The sequence below is a fragment of the Mustelus asterias genome, chromosome 24, assembly GCF_964213995.1.
Source record: "Mustelus asterias chromosome 24, sMusAst1.hap1.1, whole genome shotgun sequence".
Lineage (NCBI taxonomy): Eukaryota > Metazoa > Chordata > Chondrichthyes > Carcharhiniformes > Triakidae > Mustelus > Mustelus asterias.
The window spans coordinates 52499944-52514492 of record NC_135824.1 but is presented as its reverse complement, the minus strand read 5'-3'; the positions used below and the strand labels follow the sequence as shown (position 1 = coordinate 52514492).

Below are 14549 nucleotides of genomic sequence, written 5' to 3'. Positions count from 1 at the left end.
GAGGGATTCTGCATAACAAAATGGTACAATCTATTATCAGAGATGTAGTAAGAAGCACTTAAATAATCTTAATATGATTAATCAGAATCAATACAGATTTATGAAAGGGAAGTCATGTTTAACAATTCTATTAAGAGCTTTTTGAGGATGTAACGAGTGGTTGGATAAGGGATAACTGGTGTATGGCTTGCGGATCCCTTATTTGGCATCCCAAAATCTGGAAGGACCTGAAAACTGGGTCTCCATCCGTCTGTCACATCTGCGTTGTGGCGCAATGTCTCCTGCTCTTTGGATCCAGCCTTACTTATTCCATGTGGGATTAAAGGTGTGGAAGCCGGCCTGGTCTGCCCCTCATCCCTTCCCGAGGACGGAGAAATCAGCCCGGCTTTCAGTTTTAATCCATTATTATTCTATTCCAATCTCCTGCCCCCACTCCAGGGTCCAAAATCCACAAATACTGTGGATACCGGGTCCAGTCCCAGGCTGCCCGGATACGGGGTCCGGTTCCAGGATTCCCGAATAATAGATAAAAGCAAAATACTGCTGATGCTGGAATCTGAAACCAGAAGAGAAAATGCTGGAAAATCTCTGCGGGTCTGGCAGCATCTGGAAGGAGAGAAAAGAGTTGACGTTTCGAGTCCAGATGACCCTTTGTCAAACCCGGATACTGGGTCCGGTCCCAGGCTTCCTGGATACCGGTCCGGTCCCAGGTTTCCCGGATACTGGGTCTGTTCCCAGGCTTCCCGGATACCGGGTCTGTTCCCCGGCTTCCCAGATACCGGGTCCGTTCCCAGGCTTTCCGGATACTCGGTCCATTCCCAGGCTTCCCGGATACCGGGTCCGTTCTCAGGCTTCCCAGATACAGGGGTCCGTTCCCAGGCTTTCCGGATACTCGGTCCATTCCCAGGCTTCCCGGATACCGGGTCCGTTCTCAGGCTTCCCAGATACAGGGGTCCGTTCCCAGGCTTCCCGGATACTCGGTCCATTCCCAGGCTTCCCGGGTATCTGGTCCGAACCCAGGCTTCCCTGATACCGGGTCCGAGCCCAGTCTTCCCGGATACAAGTCCATTCCCAGGCTTCTCTGATACCTGGTCCGTTCCCAAGCTTCCTGGATACCGGGTCCGGAAAATGGGGTTGAGAAACATATCAGCCATGAACGAATGGCGGGGTAGACTCGATGGGCCAGATGACTGAAATCTGCTCCTACGTCTTATGGTTTTAAAGGATGATGGAATATGATGTGGCAAATTGAGAGAACAATGGCACAATCGATTGGCTTTTTGCGAGCATATGCTGGCTTGATCATTTTAGCTGTTTTGTGATGTGCGTAGAAACTAGAAGCAGGAGTAGGCCATTCAGCCCTTCAAGCCTGCTCCCCCATTCATTTTGATTATGGCTGATCATCGAATTCAATGTCCTGATCCCCCCCCCCCCGCCATATCCCTTGAGCCCCAAGAGCTATATCTAATTACTTATGGAAATCAGACAACATTCTGGCCTCAACTACCTTCTGTGGTAGTGAATTTCACACATTCCCCACCCACTGGGTGAAGAAATTTCTCCCCACCTCACTTCTAAAATGTTTACCCCTTATCGACAAACTGTGACCCCTAGTTGTGGACACCCCCACCATTGGGAACATTCTTTCTGAATCTACCCTGTCGAACCTTGTTAGAATTGTATAAGCTTATTTAATAAAATATTTTTCTCAGTTTGTGGAAAATACTGAGGTTAACTAACCTATTTTTAAAAAACCATGAAAACCCATCTTTCCATTCTGAATGCAAAATTTTGGTTATTGCAAAGTTGATCCCTAATTCAGAATCATAGCATCCCTACAGTGCAGAAGGAAGCCATTCGGCCCATCAAGTCTGTACCGACCACAATCCCACCCAGGCCCTATCCCCGTAACCCCACATATTTACCCCACCAGTCCCCTTGACACTAAGGGACAATTTAGCACGGTCAATGCAACCTGACCCACACATCTTTGGACTGTGGGAGGAAACCGGAGCACCCGGAGGAAACCCACGCAGACACGGGGAGAACGTGCAGACTCCACACAGACAGTGACCCAAGCCGGGAATCGTACCCGGGTCCCTGGCGCTGTGAGGCAGCAGTGCTAACCACTGTGCCACCCCTGACATGAGCGTCTCACAGATGCAAATGTTTTGGTTCCGTCTTCTAAAAGATTTGAAATGGAAATCCTCCGATATCCATCTGGAGACACGTTGCAGTTAGATTGTACAAAACAACACTATGGATGGAACCGTTCCAGGGATTATTAAAGACGCTGTGGCACATTGCGCAGTGTGTGAGCTCACATCAAGAGTTGGCAGGCTGTTTAGCTATATCTCTGCCAATCCCTTAGTGGATGTGCGGAGGTTTCCAGATGCCGCGACTGGATTGTGATCACTTCCTGCTGGAAATATAAGAACCAATACAGCACAGAAAGAGGCCATTCGGCCCAAATGGTCAAAACTAGTATTTATACTCCATTCACAAGCTTCCTCCCATCCTGGGATGTGGGGTATGTGGAACACGCCTTTTTCCAATCCTACTCAGGAGTCCCTCTCTCACAACTCATTCTCCATCATGTTGTTGACTGGACGTGGAAACAATTAGCGATTTTGCTTCCAATTTGCGCCCCTCTCTCACCTTTACATGGTCCATCTCCAACACTTCCCTTCCTCGACTTCTCTGACTCCATTGCCGGTGATAGACTGACCACCAATATTCATTACAAGCCCACCAACTCCTACAGCTACTTCGACTACAGCTCCTCACACCCTGCTTCCTGTGAGGGCTCCATCCCATTCTCTCAGTAACTTCGCCTCTGTCGTATCTGTTCCGCTGATGCCCCCTTCGAAAGCAGCGCTTCTGACATGTCCGACTTTTTCCTTAACCGGGATTTCCCCCATGCTGTGGTTAACAGGGCATTCAACCGTGTCCGACCCATCTCCAGCACCTCTGCCCTCACCCCATGATAGGGTCACCCTTGTCCTCACTTTTCACCCCACTAGCATCCGCGTTCAAAGGATCATCCTTCCCCCATTTCCACCGACTCCATTATGATGCCACCAGGAGACACATTATCCCCTCAGCCCCCTTTCAGCATTCCACAGGAATCGTTCCCACTGTGACATTCTGATCCACTCCTCCATCTGCCCCAACTTATCATCCCCTTCCCACAGCACCTTCCCATTCACTCACAAAGTGCCCCTTTACCTTCTCCCTCCTCCCCAGGCCACAGGAAAAGCAGTTCCACTTGCACCTCCCTCAATTTGGTCTATTCGTTGCTTCCAATGCAGTTTTCACTATTTTGATTTGATTTATTATTGTTACATGTATTAACATACACTGAAAAGTATTGTTTCTTGCGCGCTATACAGACAAAGCATATCATTCATAGAGAAGGAAACAAGAGAGTGCAGAATGTAGTGTTACAGTCACAGCTCAGGTATAGAGAAAGATCAACTTAATGCAAGGTAGATCCATTCAAAAGTCTGATGGCAGCAGGGAAGAAGCTGTTCTTGAGTCAGTTGGTACGTGACCTCAGACTTTTGCATCTTTTTCCCGACAGAAGAAGGTGGAAGAGAGAATGTCCGGGGTGCGTGGGGTCCTTGATTATGCTGGCTGCTTTGTCGAGGCAGCGGGAAGTGTCGACAGAGTCAATGGATGGGAGGCTGGTTTGCGTGATGGATTGGGCTACATTCACGACCTTTTGTAGTTCCTTGCGGTCTTGGGCAGAGCAGGAGCCACACCAAGCTGTGATACAACCAGAAAGAATGCTTTCTATGGTGCATCTGTAAAAGTTGGTGAGAGTCGTAGCTGACATGCCAAATTTCCTTAGTCTTCTGAGAAAGTAGAGGTGTTGGTGGGCTTTCTTAACTATAGTGTCAGCATGGGGGGACCAGGACAGATTGTTGGTGATCATCTGGATACCTAAAAACTTGAATCTCTCGACCCTTTCTACTTTGTCCCCGTTGATGTAGACAGGGACATGTTCTCCTTTACGCTTCCTGAAGTCGATGACAATCTCCTTCGTTTTATTGACATTGAGGGAGAGATTATTGTTGCCGCACCAGTTCACCAGATTCTCTATCTCATTCCTGTACTCTGTCTCGTCATTATTTGACATCCGACCCACTACAGTGGTGTCATCAGCAAACTTGAAAATCGAGTTGGAGGGGAATTTGGCCGCACAGTCATAGGTGTAAAAGGAGTATAGTAGGGAGCTGAGAACACAGCCTTGTGGGGCACCGGTGTTGAGGATGATCGTGGAGATGTTGTTGCCTATCCTTACTGATTATGGTCTGTGAGTTAGGAAGTTCAGAATCCAGTCACAGAGGGAGGTGCCGAGCCCCAGGCCACAGAGTTTGGAGATGTGTTTCGTGGGAATAATGGTGTTGAAGGCTGAGCTGTAGTCAATAAATAGGAGTCTGACATAGGTGTCCTTGTTATCTAGGTGTTCCAGGGTTGAGTGCAGGGCCAGAGAGATGGCGTCTGCTGTGGACCTGTTGAGGTGGTAGGCAAACTTTAGTGGATCCAGGTCGTCTGGGAGGCTGGAGTTGATTCATGCCATGACTAGCCTTCAAAGCACTTCATAATGGTGGATGTCAGAGCCACCAGCCGATAGTCATTAAGGCACGCTGCTTGGTTTTTCTTAGGTACCGGACGATGGTCATTGGGGCTACATTGGGGAGACTAAAAGCAGGCTAGATACTGCTTTGCAAAATCCCTTCATTCAGTCCGCAGGCAGGACCCCAACTGTTCTGTCATTTATGGGTGGCATGGTGACACAGTTAGCACTGCTGCCTCACAGTGCCAGGGACCTGGGTTCGATTCCCGGCTTGGGTGACTGTCTGTGTGGAGTTTGCACATTCTCTCCGTGTCTACGTAGGTTTCTTCCGGGTGCTCCGGTTTCCTCCCACACTCCAAAAATATGTGGGTTAGGTGGATTGGCCGTGCTAAATTCTCCCTTAGTGTCAGGGGGACTAGCTAGGGTAAATGCATGTGGTTATGGGGTGGGATTGTGGTCAGTGCAGATTCGATGGGCTGAATGGCCTCCTTCCGCACTGTAGGGATTCTATGATTTGCCATTTTAACTCAGCATCTTGCCCCTTGCCGACTCATCCATCCTTGGCCTGCTCCAATGTTCCAGTGAAGCCCAATGCAAACTGGAGGAACCACAGCTCATCTTCCGATTAGGCACTTTACAGTCTTTTGCACTCAGCATTGAGATCAACAACTTCAGTCAGTGAACTTTCTCCTCCATCTTAACCCATTTTCCAAAATCCAAATTTTTGTCTCCATGCAATTCCCCCACCAACCCCTCCCCCACAGGACCATCTGTCACTTGTTCTTCAGTTCTGCTCTCACTGAGCACTGACCTTTGTTCTGCTATCTTGTATGCCATTATGAGCACCTTCTTTAGTTCTTAATGCTACCATTAACACCTCCTTTCAAACATTTTTGTGCAATCCCTCTTAGCTTCCATCTATCACTGACCTTCCACTCTGCTCCATCCCCTCTTAAACAGTATAAAATCCATTACATTTCTCCCCTTAGCTTTGAAGAAGTCATATGGACTCAAAAATGTTCAGTCCACCAGGAAATTCTGATAGCCCCCAAGGATTTATCTTGTCTCCTTCCTATTTTCCATCCACATTGTGTTCCCCCGACGATATTTTCACCTGCACAATGCCCAACTCTACCTCAGCAATAACTCTCTCCGCCCCTCCACTAAGTCATTAGATTTTATTTCTAATCAGTACTGGATGAGCAGAAATTTCCTCTTTGGTCCCTGATTCAAACCCTGCTTTCTCTCGCACCTGCTTCTTTCCCCATCTGCCGCAACAGTGAATTTGATTGCCCACAAATTTGGGGTCATTTTTGACCCCAATCACATTTCCAAAGACATAATTAAGATGCCTGTTTCCAGCTTTGTAGCACCACCCTGGCTCAGTTCTTCTGCTGCTCTAACTCTTGTCCGTGTCTTCGCTACGTCTAGGCTTGAGTGTTCCAAAGCACTCCTGGCCAGACTTGCACATTCTACACATGGAGGCCATCAAAAGCTCTACTCTCTGTGTCCTAATCTGCAACAAATCTTGTTTATCCATCAACCCTGTTCTCACCAATCTGTCTTGGCTCCCACTTAAGCAACACTTTGATTTTAAAACTCCCATCCTACTTTTCAAATCTGTCCATTGCTTCACCTCTATCTGTAATCTCCACCTGTACAACTCACAAGATCAAGGTCCCAGCACTCCTCTATTCCAGCTTTTTGATTGTCCCCACGTTTAATCACTCCCACATTGACTACCAGCTCACCAATCTGTCTTGGCTCCCACTTAAGCAACACTTATATAGGTCTCTGCTCTATATTCTGGAATACCAGCCCCCTGAACCTCCCCTTTCTTCTTTCAGAGACTCCTTACAACCATGGGTGGCACGATGGCACAGTGGTTAGCACTGCTGCCTCACAGCGTCAAAGAACTGGGTTCAATTCCAGCCTTGGGTGACTGGGTGGAGTTTGCACGTTCTCCCCATGTCTGCGTGGGTTTCCTCAAGGTGCTCCGGTTTCCTCCCACACTCCATAGATTTGCCGGTTAAGTTGATTGGCTTTGCTAAATTGACCTTTAGTGTCCAAAGATGTTCAGTTTAGGTGGATTGGCTATGCTAAGTTGCCATTTAGGACAGGATTTGCTCGAGCAAGACCAGAAATTCCCGCCCGAGGTCAACGGGCATTTCCATTGTCCGCCCCTCGCTCACTCCAAATCCGTGGTGGGCGAAGCAGTAGAAGTCCAGAATTAGTGTCCAAAGACATATAGGTTAAGTGGATTAGTCTTGCCAATTTGCCCTTAGTGTCCAAAGATGTGTAAATTAGGTGGATTAGCCATGCTAAATGCACTGGGTTATGGAGATAGCGCAGAGAGGTAGGATGAAGAGAGTCAGCGCAGACTCGATGGGCCGAATGGCCTCTTTCTGCACTGTAGGGATTCTATGAGTCAACCTTTTGGTCATCAGCTCTTATAGCACCTTATGTGGCTTGGTGTCAGATTTTGTTCCATAATTCTCTTGTGGAGTGTCCCGGTTTAATTTTTATTTTCACACTGGACAGATATCGTGAATTTCTATATCAGAAAATTTGGCACAGCATGCTTGCCTATGCCAGTTGGTTTGGCGCTTAAATTACAACCATTTGGAACCCCCTTCATAATCTCAAAAGATATTGATCAGGTCAACTTTTTTTGCAAACATCACAAAATTGTTAGGGTGCGGTAGGAAACCATTCTGCCCACTCTATCTGCACCGGCTCTCTGAATGAGCATTATGACTAGGTGCCATTCTCCTGCCTTTTCTCCCGTAACCCTGCACATTATTTTTATTCAAATAATCATTTAACATCCTCTTGAATGCCTCAATTGAACCAACCCCCACCACACTCGCAGGCAGTGTATTCTGGAGTTTTAGAGAGAAAACATCACCAACAATCTTTACTGATGGGTATAACTGGGGCAGTACTGTGGCACAGTGGTTAGCAATGCTGCTTCAGGGACCCAGGTTCGATTACAGCTTTGGGTGACTGTGTGGAGTTTGCAAGTTCTCCCCTTTGAACAAAGAACAAAGAAAATTACAGCACAGTAACTGGTCCTTCGGCCCTCCAAACCTGCACCGACCATGCTGCCTGACTAAACTAAAATCCCCTACCCTTCCGGGCACCATATCCCTCTATTCCCATCCTATTCATGTGTTTGTCAAGCCGCCCCTTAAAAGTCACTACCGTATCCGCTTCCACTGCCTCCCCCGGCAGCAAGTTCCAGGCACCCACCACCCTCTGTGTAAAAAATCTGCCTCGTACATCTCCTTTAAACCTTGCCCCTTAAACCTGTGCCCCCTAGTAATTGATTCTTCCACCCTGGGAAAAAGCTTCTGACTATCCACTCTGTCCATGCCTCTCATAATCTTGTAGACTTCTATCAGGTCGCCCCCTCAACATCAATGTTCGTTCCAGTGAGAACAAACCAAGTTTCTCCAACCTCTCCTCGATTACAGCTTTGGGTGACTGTGTGGAGCTAATGCCCTCCATACCAGGCAACATCCTTATCTACATGGGTTTCCTCCGGGTGCTCCGGTTTCCTCCCACAGTCTGAAAGATATGTAGGTTAGATGAATTGGCCATGCTAAACTGCCCCTTAGTGTCCAAATGTATGGCCTCTTTTAGGGCAAACCAAATAAACCAACTCAAATTAACTCAGGGATAAAGTAAAAGGGGCAGCTCCCCAAAAGGAGGGGGAACAGTCCGAACAGAACAGAAGTACAAAGGAAACTTAAAACATCAAATCATAATGTGATTATCGGGTTCTATAATGCACCCCAGCCCCTGCGGTGCCCAACGGGCGCGGAAGACGTCAACTGCGATGTGCAGGTTAGGTAGATTGGCTATGCTAAATTGCCCCTTAGTGTCCAAAGATGTGTAGGTTAGGTGGATTGGCCATGCTAAATTGACCCTTAATGCCAGAGGGATGAGCAGGGTAAGTACATATTCCCAAGGCCTGTATGGGATTGTTGTCAGTACAGACTCGATGGGCTGAATGGCCTTATTCTGCACTATGAACCTCTTAATTCTGGTACTATGCCTTTTTTGCACTTTTCCAGGTTGGGAAAGGAAATGGTTCTCTCCCTCCTTGGGCTGTCCTGTCTGTCACCCACTCCCAGTGATTGACACTCCTCAGACGCTGGGAACTTCCTGTTAAAGGGATTGTCCTCTGGTCGGCTGCGGGCTGCTTTCTCCAACAGTCCAGTCGTCCGTGACTTTAATTGCCACCCCTGAAATTCGGTCGGCCGTACGAAAAGTAGGCTGCCAGAGGGCTCCGTCACCGCGCCTGCGCACTGGTTGCGGCGTGGGAGGAGGGCGACGCCGTTGGGCGGGGGCAATGCAAGGGGTTGTGTGAGACGTCATTCTTGGCAGGCGCCCACTGATTGGCGGCTGTGGCTGTCTATCAGTCAGCTGCGATTCCCCACTGCTGGAGGACGCCCATTGATTGGCGAAGATGGCTGTCAATCATCCAGCTGCCCGCCCTGTTGCTGGAAGGCGCCCACTGTTTGGCTGTCAATCAGCCAGCCGCGAGCCCACAGCTGGAGGGCGCCCATCGATTGGCAGTTGGAGCTGTCAATCAGCCTGCCGCCCGCCCCGCTGCTGGAAGGCGCCCATTGACTGGCTGTCAATCAGCCAGCCGCGAGCCCCACAGCTGGAGGGCGACCATTGATTGGCAGTTGTAGCTGTCAATCAGCTTGTCGCCCGCCCACATCTGGAATACGCCCGCTGATTGGTGAGTGTAGCTGTCAATCAGCTTGGTGCCCGCCCCGCTGCTGGAATGCGCCCGCTGATTGGCCGTCAATCAGACAGCCTGCGAGAGCTTCCCATCCCCTCCAGCGGTTGGGGCTCGAGCTCAAGTGCGCGCGCGGGACGGGCGAAGCGATGGAGAACAGCCGATTTAGACAGCGTAAGTTACGTACGTGGCCTCAGTCTCTCTCTCCAAATGGATTGTCCATGCGACGGTGGCGGAGGCGGCTGTCAAAGTTCCCTCGTTATCCGTGTCCGGTAAACTGGCGAACGGGAAGAGGAACGCAGCGACAGCTGACTGCCAGGGACCCGCTATACCGGGAATGTGGGGAATGGGATATTCCAGAGACCACCCCCTCACATCCCCGCCCCCAGACTCGGGAGTGGCATCGCCCAGAGACCCTCCAATTCACCCCATTCTAAATGGAATATTCCGCAGACCCTCCCCTCCATGTGAGACAAATGGAATGTTCCACCCCCCCCCCCTCCTCCCAATTAGGGAGTGGGATCTTCCAGAGTCACTCTGTCCCTCCCCCCCCCCCCCCCCCCCAATTAGGGAGTGGGATCTTCCAGAGTCAATCTGCCCCCCCCCCCAAATTAGGGAATGGGATCTTCCAGAGTCATTCCCCCCCCCCCCCCCCCCCCCCCAAAATTAGGGAATGGGATCTTCCAGAGTCAATCTGCTCCCCCACCCCCACCCAAAACTTGGGGAGGGGTGGGAATAGAATAGCCCAGGGACACCTTTCAAGACTGGGGAATGGGATATTCCAGAACCACAACCCCCCCCCTCCTGCTGAGTTGCAAAATATCCCAAAGAAACACCCCACCCCAAATTGGGGAGTGGGATCACCCCCACGTGGGGGCGAATGGGATAGCCCAAAGAATCCCCTCCCCCAGACTGAGTCCCTACAGTGCAGAAGGAGGCCATCCAGCCTGCTGCCACATCAATCCCACGCAGGTCCTATCCCCCGTAACCCCACGTATTTACCCCGCTAATCCCCAAGACACTAAAGCGCAATTTAGCATAGCCAATCCACCTAACCCGCACATCTTTGGGGTGTGGGAGGAAACCGGAGCACCCGGAGGAAACCCACGCAGACACGGGAAGAGAATGTGCAAACTCCACACAGACCGAGGCCGGAATTGAACCCGGGTCCCTGGCGCTGTGAGGCAGCTGTGCTAACCACTGTGCTGCCCTCAAGTGGGAATGGGATAGCCCAAAGAAGCCCCAAAGAAGATTGAGGGGGAATGGAGTAGAGGAGGGATGCCCCCCTCTGCCCCACCTCAAACTGAGGAGGAAATGTGGTATGCTGGATCCCATATTGGGGAAGGGAATGTGCTGTCATTGGACACCATGCGGTTATCGTTGACCAGAAGCGGAACTGGACCAGCCATATAAATACTGTGACTACAAGAGCAGTAAGAAGTCTCACAACACCAGGTTAAAGTCGGACTTTAACCTGGTGTTGTGAGACTTCTTACTGTGTTTACCCCAGTCCAACGCCGGCATCTCCACATCATGACTACAAGAGCAGGTCAGAGTCTGGGAATCTTGCAGTGAGAAACCCATCTCCTGACTCCCCAAAGCCTGTCCACCAGCCATCTACAAGTTCGGAGTGTGATGGAATACTCCACTTGCCTGGATGAGTGCAGCTCCAACAACACTCAAGATGTGGAGATGCCGGTGTTGGACCTGGGTGGACAAGATGAGAGGTCACACGGCACCAGGTTATAGTCCAGCGGGTTTATTTGAAATCACAAGCTTTCGGGGCGCTGCCCCGTTGTCAGGTGAAGTCACCGGACGAAGGAGTAGCACCTCAATAGCTTGTGATTTCAAATAAACCTGCTGTGACCTCTCAACAACATTCAAGAAGCTCGACACCATCTAAGATGAAGTAGCCCGCTTGATCGGCACGCCATTCGCAACATGGAACTCTTGGGGCCCAGGCAGCTGAAAGTATGGCCACCAATGGTGGAGAAATTAAAATTGGGGTATGCTTGAGAAGCCAAATATCTCTTGAGGTTTATGGGGCTGAAGGAAATTCCAGAGATAGGGAAGGGGCGAAGTCGTGGGGTGATATGAAACCAAATTGAAAAAGGCAGTTGATGCTAGCTAACAGTTAATTTTGAATCTGATTGATTGACTTCAGTTAACGGAAAACATTAAAGGATCTGGGGAAAGAGTTTGGTGACAGACCAGCCACGATCTCGCTGAATAATGGAATAGTCTCAAGATACTAAACATCTATCTACCCTGTTCCAATGTTCACCATACTGTTTTGGCTGGAACAAGGCAGTCATAGTAACTTGACATTGCTATAATTTTTGAGGTTGTGTTGCTTTAACTCTTGGAATCCTTTGCAGGAATTGAAAAGTTGCTCCCAATGTTACTGAATCTGAGCTTTAAGTTAAAGTTGTGCAGCCCTTAGAGTCATAGAGGTTTACAGCATGGAAACAGGCCCTTCGGTCCAACTTGTCCATGCTGCCCTTCTTTTGTTTTAACCCCTAAGCTAGTCCCAATTGCCCGCATTTGGCCCATATCCCTCTATACCCATCTTACCCATGTAACTGTCTAAACGTTTTTTAAAAGACAAAATTGTACCCGCCCCTACTACTACCTCTGGCAGCTTGTTCCAGACACTCACCACCCTCTGTGTGAAAAAATGGCCCCTCTGGACCCTTTTGTATCTCTCGCCTCTCACCTTAAACCTATGCCCTCTAGTTTTAGAGTCCCCTACCTTTGGGAAAAGATGTTGACTATCTAGCTGATCTGTGTCCCTCATTATTTTATAGACCTCTATAAGATCACCCCTCAGCCTTCTAAGCTCCAGAGGAAAAAAGTCTCCGTCTAATCAGCCTCTCCTTATAACTCAAACCATCAAGTCCCAGTAGCATCCTTGTAAATCTCTTTTGCGCTCTTTCTAATTTCCTTCCTCTCTCTCTCCCACTGGAGGGTCTGCACTTTGTTCATTATGTCCATTTCCTACATTTTTTTTCTGGAAAAGGGAAGACAGAGGTGGGAACCTTTTAAAATTGTGAAGGGGATTAGGAACAGAGGGACAGGAGCAGGCTATTCAGTCCCTCGCGCCTGCTCTGCCATTCAATTAGATTAAGGGTGACCTCATCACCCCTTTGCCTATGCTATCCCCAAATGTCATTAGTCTTCAGAAATCCACGGATTTCTGTCTTGAACATGTTCAGTGATTGAGCTGGGGTAGAGAATTCCAAAGATTCACCACCCTCTGTATGAAGAAATTCCTCCTCATCTCTGTCCCAACCTGTGTCCCCTGGTTCGAGACTCATCGTGATGTGGAGATGCCGGCGTTGGACTGGGGTAAGCACAGTAAGAAGTCTCACAATACCAGGTTTAAAGTCCAACAGGTTTATTTGGTAGCACAAGCCACAAGCTTTCAGAGCACTGCTCCTTTATCAGGTGAGTGCTCACCTGTGGACCCCCGCATGTTCTGTACAATCCTCCTCCTTCCTCCTGGGTGCCCCTTGCCTACCACCCAGTGTCATAGAGGTTTACAGCATGGAAACAGTCCCTTCTGCCCATCTTTCCATGCACCCTTTTATTTTAAACACCTAAGCTAGTCCCAATTGCCCGCATTTGGCCCATATCCCTCTATACCCATCTTACCCATGTAACTGTTTAAATGCTTTTTAAAAGACAAAATTCTACCCGCCTCTACTACTACCTCTGGCAGCTTGTTCCAGCCACTCACCACCCTCTGAGTGAAAAAATTGCCCCCTCTGGACACTTTTGCATCTCTTCCCTCTCACCTTAAACCTATGCCCTCTAGTTTTAGACTCCCCTACCTTTGGGAAAAGATATTGACTATCTAGCTGATCTGTGCCACTCATTATTTTATAGACCTCTATAAGATCACCCCTCAGCCTTCTGCGCTCCAGAGAAAAAAGTCCCAGTCTATCCAGCCTCTTCTTATAACTCAAACCATCAAGGCCCGGTAGCATCCTTGTCAATCTTTTCTGCACTCTTTCTTGTTTAATAATATCCTTTCTATAATGGGGTGACCAGAACTGCACACAGTATTCCAAGTGTGGCCTTATCAATGTCTTGTACAACTTCAACAAGACATTCCAACTCCTGTATTCAATGTTCTGACCGATGAAACCAAGCACGCCGAATGCCTTCTTCACCACTCTGTCCACCTGTGACTTCACTTTCAAGGAGCTACAAACATGTACCCCTAGATCTCTTTGTTCTGTAACTCTCCCCAACGCCCTACCATTAACTGAGTAAGTCCTGCAGTGTATGTCACGATAGGCTCCGAGTTCTCATGATCCTGAATTGGAGTAAGCAGTGAAGTGTTTTTTCAATCAAAGTGGAGAGTTTCACACTTAAATTATATTCCATCTGTGGATTCTCACCCACTTCCAATCATCTTATCTGCCCGTGGGAACATGTGTTAACGGAATTCAGATCTTAACTATTTTGTAAAATGGTTCTGACGATATTCAATAAACAAGGAAGACTTGCACTTGTATATACATATTTTATTCATTAGTGGGATGTGGGCATCACTGGCTGGGCCAGTGTGTATTGCTCATCCCTAGTTATCCTTGAGAAGGTGGTGGTGAGCTACCTTCTTGAACCGCTGCAGTCCTGAGGGGTAGGTACATCCACAGTACTGTTAGAGTGGGAGTTCCAGGAATTTGACCCAGCGACAGGGAAGGGACAGCGATTATAGTTCCAAGTCAGGATGGTGAGTGACTTGGAGAGGAACCCCCGGGGGTGGGGGGGGGTATTCCCGTGGGTCTACTGCCCTTGCCCTTCTAGATGGTAGAGATTTGGAAGGTGCTGTTGAAGGAGCCTTAGTGAGTTCCTGCAGTGCATCTTAAAACGGTACACACTGCTGCCACTGTTTGTCGGTGGAGGAGGGAGCGAATGATTAAGATGGTGGAAGGGGTGCCAATCAAGGGGGGCTGCTTTGTCCTGGATGGTGTTGAGCTTCCTGCGTGTTGTTGGAGCTGTACTCACCCAGGTAGGTGCAGAGTATTCCATCATACTCCTGACTTGTAGATGGTGACAGGCTCTCTGGAGAGTCTGCAGTATTCCAGCCTCTGACCCGCTCTTGTAGACACAGTATTTATATGGCTGGTCCAGTTCAGTTTCACATCCTTGGGACCTTGCGTCGTACTTTATAGACAGTGAAGTTTTTTTGAGTTCTAGTCATTG

The 14549-nt window shown here is 48.9% G+C and overlaps 2 protein-coding genes across 7 annotated transcripts in view; one reads left to right on the top strand and one right to left on the bottom strand.

Moving 5' to 3' along the window:
* LOC144511396 (basic phospholipase A2 PA-9C-like) overlaps positions 1 to 9710 on the bottom strand; it is a 28810-nt gene extending 19100 nt beyond the window's left edge. Inside the window, exon 1 of the mRNA XM_078241712.1 lies at positions 9523 to 9710. The gene's annotated coding sequence lies outside the window, so the exon portion shown is untranslated. The remainder of the gene's footprint in view (positions 1 to 9522) is intronic.
* The window catches only part of LOC144511393 (protein YIF1B-B-like), a 29516-nt gene continuing 24357 nt past the window's right edge, over positions 9391 to 14549 (top strand). For 3 of the 6 annotated variants that reach the window (XM_078241705.1, XM_078241704.1, XM_078241703.1), the window contains exon 1: positions 9405 to 9518. In XM_078241705.1, the coding sequence (XP_078097831.1) occupies positions 9485 to 9518 (34 nt within the window). In that variant the 5' untranslated portion in view covers positions 9405 to 9484. Of the gene's footprint in view, positions 9519 to 14549 lie in introns of all 6 variants that reach the window. The other 3 variants (XM_078241708.1, XM_078241707.1, XM_078241706.1) reach the window with 2 other exon arrangements.